The sequence below is a fragment of the Triticum dicoccoides genome, chromosome 3A (genome assembly GCF_002162155.2).
Source record: "Triticum dicoccoides isolate Atlit2015 ecotype Zavitan chromosome 3A, WEW_v2.0, whole genome shotgun sequence".
In the NCBI taxonomy this organism is placed as follows: Eukaryota; Viridiplantae; Streptophyta; class Magnoliopsida; order Poales; family Poaceae; genus Triticum; species Triticum dicoccoides.
Window position 1 is genome coordinate 361,666,786 of NC_041384.1, and position 7,060 is coordinate 361,673,845.

At 47.2% G+C, this 7,060-nt stretch overlaps 1 protein-coding gene across 1 annotated transcript in view; it reads right to left on the minus strand.

The window, feature by feature from the left end:
* Nucleotides 1–4,066: 4,066 nt before the first annotated feature.
* The window catches only part of LOC119268193, a 4,010-nt gene continuing 1,016 nt past the window's right edge, over nucleotides 4,067–7,060 (minus strand). The window contains exons 2-3 of the mRNA XM_037549771.1: nucleotides 5,783–6,822; nucleotides 4,067–5,324 (exon numbers count right to left, since the gene is read on the minus strand). Of these exons, the coding sequence (XP_037405668.1) occupies nucleotides 4,294–5,324; nucleotides 5,783–6,822 (2,071 nt within the window). The 3' untranslated portion in view covers nucleotides 4,067–4,293. The remainder of the gene's footprint in view (nucleotides 5,325–5,782; nucleotides 6,823–7,060) is intronic.

A 7,060-nucleotide genomic window follows, 5' to 3' on the forward strand; every position in this document is an offset into this window, starting at 1 on the left:
CGGCTCGGTGGAGGGCTGATCCCCTTGAGGGCATAATTCGGCTGAAGTATCCCCCAGCACAGGACCCTCTGGCGAAGATTTCTTCCCCCGCTTTGAGGCCATGCTCTCCGGGTCTTCAGAGGCGGTCCTCTTCTTCCCCTGAGGAGAGGAATTTTCGACTCCTCCCTTCCAAACAGCCTCCTTCGAGGAGGCCGTAGCTTCCTTGTCCCCTCCCTCGCTTTCCTCCGAAGGCACAACCTCCAACATCCTGACTAGCACGGGACCCGGCGTGGTCTTGGGGAGGGGAGCGGACACCTGATTAGCTTTGCTTTCGCTATCCACTCCTGTTTAAAGGACAGCTCTTCTAAGGGCAATTTTATGATAAATATGCGGATTGCGAGTCCGGGCACAGGGCTACTTACTTGAGTATCCGGGCGGTTGCAGCTCAGACCTGCGTCCTCGGTCAAGTCCGGACACATTGCTTGTGATCCGAAGAACAATGTGTACATCTCCACGGGCGTCGCGCCCATAAAATGTTGGAGAGCTCGTGGTCCCTCCGGATTGAATTCCCACAGGCGGAGGGGGCGACGTTTGCAGGGCAGAGCTCGGCGAATCAGCATAACCTGTGTCACCATGACCAGACTGATATCTCTTTCTAGGAGATCTCGAATGCGGCCCTGCAACAAGGGCACGTCCTTGGACGGCCCCCAGTCCAGTCCTTTATTGACCCATGACGCTAGCTGTGGTGGGGGACCCGAGCGAAAGGCAGGTGGCGCCACCCACTTGGTGCCCCTGGGAGCGGTAATATAAAACCACTCTCGTTGCCATAAGCTGGACTCCTCTTGAAAAGAGCCCTCGGGCCATGGGGCATCAGCATTCCTGCTTATAACAGCGCCTCCGCACTCCGCGTGCCGACCCTCGATCATCTTCGGCTCTACTTTGAAGGTCTTGAGCCATAGTCCGAAGTGAGGAGTAATACGGAGGAAGGCTTCGCACACGACGATGAATGAGGAAATATGGAGGATGGACTCCGGAGCTAAGTCGTGAAATTCCAGCCCATAATAAAACATGAGCCCCCTCACGAAGGGATCCGTCTAGAAGCCTAGCCCCCGACGGAAGTGAGGCACAAACACCACGGTCTCGCCAGGATTGGGAGTGGGAATGGCCTGCCCTTGCGCAGGCAGCCTATGTGAAATTTCGCCGATCAAGAACCTGGCCTCTCTCAACTTCAGCATGTCCTCCTCCGTGACGGAGGAGGGCATCCATCGGCCTCGAAGGTTGGAACCAGACATTGTCGAAGGTCCGAAGCGCCTGAAATCTGGAGCCTTGGGTGTTGGAACTCGTTTGAGATTGAAAAAAAAGGAGTAAGACCTTGGTCTCTTTATAAGAGGTTGAATACCAAGGGCCCTCCCCGTAACCGTTTGGGACTCGCCTTTGATCGAGAAAACATACCAACGGGTACGACTGGGTTACCCACGCCCGTATTGATGAGAATCCCGGAATAAGGGGACACGATCTCTGCTTTAACAAGACGTGCCAAAGAAACTGCCTCGCTAAACGCGCTGAGGTGGGACAGTAAAACGATTCGAATAAAGACTTGGCCATGGTGTGATGTCACGCTACGGAATACGTCAGCAGATTAGATTTGTGTAAATATTATTCTCTCTATGGCAATATGTGGAAACTTATTTTGCAGAGCCGGACACTACCTTTGTGTTCAAAATCTTCTATGAAGTACTTGGAGGAGGAACCCGCCTTGCAATGCCGAAGACAATTTGTGCACCGGACTCGTCGTCATTGAAGCCTGGTTCAGGGGCTACTAAGGGAGTCCTGGATTAGGGGGTGTCCGGATAGCCGGACTATGCCTTCGGCCGGACTCCTGGACTATAAAGATACAAGATTGAAGACTTCGTCCCGTGTCCTGAAGGGACTTTCCTTGGCGTGGAAGGCAAGATTGGCGATACGGATATGTAGATCTCCTACCATTGTAACCGACTCTGTGTAACCCTAGCCCTCTCCGGTGTCTATATAAACCGGAGGGTTTTAGTCCGTAGGAACAACAATCATACCATAGGCTAGCTTCTAGGGTTTAGCCTCCTTGATCTCGTGGTAGATCTACTCTTGTACTACCCATATCATCAATATTAATCAAGAAGGACGTAGGGTTTTACCTCCATCAAGAGGGCCCGAACTTGGGTAAAACATCGTGTCCCCTGCCTCCTGTTACCATCCGCCTAGACGCACAGTTCGGGACCCCCTACCCGAGATCCGCCGGTTTTGACACCGACAACATCCTTTTTAGCACTCTCTTGTGCTTGGGCAAATCTCTGCCTCTTCTCTCCTAAAGGGTTGGGGATTGTCTTGACAGGAGTAGTCCACTAAGGATAGATACCATCAGCAAGGTAGTATCATTTGTTGTAGCGGTGGCCATTGATCTCAACATTGACCTCTGGGCAGTTGCCTTCTACAAGCCTTGTAAACACCAAAGAGCGTTGAAGCACGTTGATGTCATTGTGACAGTCGGCCATGCCAAAAAAAAGAGTGTCAATCCAGAGATCTTGTGAAGCCATGGCCTCAAGTATGACAGTGCAAACTTTTACATGGCTCATAGACTGCCCCTGCCAAGCAAAAGGGCAGTTCTCACTCTCAGTGCATACAATCTATGCTACCAAGCATCCCCGAAAAGCCCCTATCAGCATTGATCGCCAACAACCGGGTTATATCTGTAGCAGTTGGCCCTCTCAAGTACTCCGGACCAAAAACCACTAACACGGCCTTGCAGAACCTATACATGGATTCTAGGCACGTAGACTCGCTCATGCGGACTTACTCATCAATAAGATCACAGGGTATTCCGTATGCAAGCATCCAAATAGCTGCAGTGCATTTGTGGTAAGAGAAGAAGCCAACCTTTCCGAGGGCATCCTCCTTGCATACAAAATAATCACTGTACGCCCCCACCCCCTCCCGGATACGATTGAACACATGTCTAGTCATCCCGGAAGCAGCGACGGAATAGGTGGTGTTTGAAGAGTGGGGAAGCGGACTTGAAGTAGTCCTCCCAGAGTAGGCAATGATCGCTCTCTCTGTTGCGATTCAGCGCCGAAGCATACCCCAGTATCGAGGCTCTGAACATTGCTCGTTGCCTACTAATGTGGTCATGGATGACCAAAGTAGCAAACACAATCTCCTCATCGTCACACGACTAATCATCCTAATCGCAAATGAAGTTGTTGAAAGTACTTATCACCACTATCTATTTGTATCTTATGGGCGAAACATTGAACACCTTGCGGGCGTGATGGAAGAAGCCGACCGGTGAAAAGAGTCCGGTCCATCCCAGATCAGGTAATAGGCGTGTCGGCATGAAGGCGGCCGGCGAGCGAGGTAGCCAAGCTTGGAGCGTTGCTGGCGAAGATGGAGGCGAGGGGGGTGCTACAACGGCTCGTTGGAATTGCCCTAACGTTCTCCTACAGCTCAACGGCGGTGCACAGCAAGGTTTATAGGGGACGATGAGCTCCCCACCTGGTTGATCCAAGGCGAGGTGGAGTCGGACGGCTATGGCGGCCGCTGCTTGCAGGTTGCAAGCCGGAGTTTGGAAAAGTCCAACGGCGAGGTGGTCCTACGGCAACGCTCATGCTGGTTTGAAGCCATCAGTCATGTCTTGCAGCGACATCATTCTTCTCTTTCTGGAGTTGGAGATGTGCTCCAATGTGCGGCCTCCAAGGGGTGTGATGAGAAGTTGTAGTTCGGCCTCGGCAGCCGCCTCCTCTCCGACATATGGGACATTGTTTGTGGTAGCCGCGATCCAACCTACGTTTTCGGCACCGCCTTGGTTTTACCACGAGGACTTGCTCTAGGGTGATTGCTTGAGGGTTGAGGCCAGCCCTCATCCCTCGATGAGGCCGCCCATGGGCAGCTACCGGAGTTCGTCGTAGCAGAACAATTTGCTTAGCACAAATGGAATTTCTTGAGATTTAAATTTGAAACTTGACTGGTGTTTTCTCCACCAATCTAAACCAAGTTACTGCCAGGTTTTCTATCAGCGAAGAGAAATACTATTTCCTTCCCTCCTTAACACCATCAGCGCAAAATTACTGATGCTGCTTATTTCCTTCCACCATGGAAATCTCACCGAACACTCACGGTGGGTAAGTAACAATTGCCTACTGCACTTATGGATTACAAGCACATAATAGTCATATAAACATGCCAGGTATCAAGCTTTAAAAAATTATGGTGACTAATGTACATGAAAAGCTAGAAATTGTATGATCGGAGGCTCTCTTTAATTCGAAGTCCTGGCAGAGCACCTCAGCTAGTGTTTTCTGATCTCACTTGAAAGCTTAATGCTTCATTGATCCTACTGAAAACAAGTCGAACCGGGATGCACGCGATAGTTGGCCCGCCAATTTTCCGAACTACAGTATTTCTCTTTGTGCTTTCTCTGCGGCTGCTGCCAAAAGATGAGAGCCTGCGCATTTTCCTTGGTGAAGATGCTGATTTCTTGGTATGTGGCCGCCAGGACTTATCCATATCATGCTCCGAGACCTTTTTACGGCCACCAAGTTTTGATTTAGATGAATGTGACGATCTTGGCTGGCGCGGTTCTGCAACTTCGCTCCTCTTTAGCAAGTGGGTAGGACTGTTCTTTGCCAGATGGTGATTATCTCTACTTTCCACAGGACAACTATCATCCAAAACAACAACAGGTACAGGAAACCCCATAACAGGTTTACGGTTCCATTTACTTGTCAGAGAAACAAGAGGTGCACGGTGGCCCTTGTAGGTTCCTTCGACTGCCAACTCAACATCATAAAGTTTATAGTCTGCTTGTACACTCTTCATTGGCTTTACCACATGGCATCTTGTAGATTTCATATCAGGTTTCTGCTCAGGCAGTATTACTTTAAGCGGTGACCCATAATATGGGGATGCTGCCCCAACCTTTTCAGAGTGTGAATGGTTGCTTAGAGTTTCAAATGACTCATCATGCTCGGGTCCGCTTTCATAATATTGTTGCCCCATAATGCCAGCACCATCATCTGGAGGAACCAGCACAAATTTCATGCTACTCCCAGGATCACTAGTACTTCCGACTCGTGCATCCAACCCAGTAACATCTTCATCTTGTTCCTTGCATTTTATTGTCCTTCCATATTGTTCCACGATCAAACTTTCATCCATGTTGCAGCTTACTGGAGTTACCTGTATGTTTTTCTTCTTGGAACTTGTATTATCACGAAGTAAGGGTATGTGTTCTCTGCTATAGTCAGTAATTTGTGTCTTGCCTTTTAAGGTCTCATCCTTTACAGATGCACACGATCCATGTGTGTGCAAATGGCCTGATAAAAGATCAATTGAGAAGCATTAAGCAGTGCGTTCTGTGATAGTTCAGATAGTGAAAAACTGAACAGATATTCACCATTTGCAACATAATCAGTAACTTCCATAAGAATAAGAGATTGAAATAAAGAATGTGCATACTTAACTAATTGTGATAAATCCCAAAGCTATATTGTAGAAATATGAAAGATCAGGCTGGTAAAGGAAACATGCCAATGTGTACAGGATTCACCGCTAACACATGGTCGACTTGATCACAAAGCATGGAGCAGCTTATAATAACAAAACCTGGTGTGGTAAAACCCCTATTTCAAAAGTTGCTCAAAGAGTATTACAACCAAACGCATAACTTCTTCCGTATCTAATTACCCGCTATATGATGGTCATCATCTTGAACACAGTGCTTAAATGTATAGCAGCTGAAAGTGGAATTAAGGAAGCAGTACTATCTGTTTACCTTCTGCTGTGACATCATCCTCCATAGTACGGTGAGCATCAAGAAACTCATCGTCATCAGAGCAGCCATCACTAAGAAACCCAGTCCCGTCCAAGACTTCAGCTTCCTTTAGTTTAGAAGCTTTGGTAGAACCACTGTGACTAGTACATAAGGCATCTGCTGAAGTCTCCACACTTGAAGTGCCCGAGCTGTAAGAACAATTTAAATTTCCTGGCAAAGAAAATCCCCCCCAATTTGATTCGAACACGTTCGACAGTTTGTGTCCAGGGGACTGGACAGAAGACTGTCCTGAAGCGTCCCAATATGTTGGAACTTTCACTGCTGAATCTTTACATAACTTTGACAAAGGACGTCGCTTATCTTTCTTTCTTGAATTTTCATAAGCTTGACCAATATTGGAGCGTTTCCTTTTTGTCAATGAATGAGACTGATTATTCTTGTTTATTCCATTTGTGCTAGGCAACTCATAGCCAAAGCTTGGCCCACTTTCAAGATAAGGTAAATCATGATACCCATTTGAAAAAGAACCAGCACTTGACTTCTGTTTGGGGGTCCTGTTTGATCCAATAAGGTCTCTCATACGCCGGAATCCTTTAACTGTGTCATCCTCAAATTTGTTTGATGCCTTCCGTTTCTTCCTTGAAGATGAAGCATACCTAGTACTTGAAGAGGATATATTTTGTGGCACCTTGAAAAATGTTGACCCTTCAGATAAACCTTGAGCTGAGTTTTCTTCAATATCATACAGACCCCTTTCTACGCGAGAAGATATTCTGCTGGCTCCACCTATGTTTCTAGAATTTGCAGAATACCTGTTCTCAGATGCACACATAGCATCGTCCATCTCATCTTCGTCTGGAAAGCGAGATCTTTCTATTTCAAGGGCGTGCATAATAGCATCCTCCCTGCGAACATACTTTCCTTCATTGTAGGTCCTCTTTTGCTGGCGAGCCAAAATTTTCGCTTTTTCTATACACTCTTCATACTCACCACACCGGAATGCCTTCACGCGCTTAGATTTCTCGAGATTATACCAGTCACTATGATGAAGTAAAAGAGAACAAGATAAAAAATCAGACTTAAGATACATCAACATGAAAAACATAATAATCTATGCGAATTAGCAAAAGGGAATTATAAGTGCAAAATAAATGAGTCAAAACTAGAAAAACAAAACCTAAAACGAAGCAATGTACAGAGTAAAGATGCAATGGAAGTGAATAAACATAAGAAACCACCAGTTCATCCAGGCAAGAAATGTTATCATAAACTAAGCTT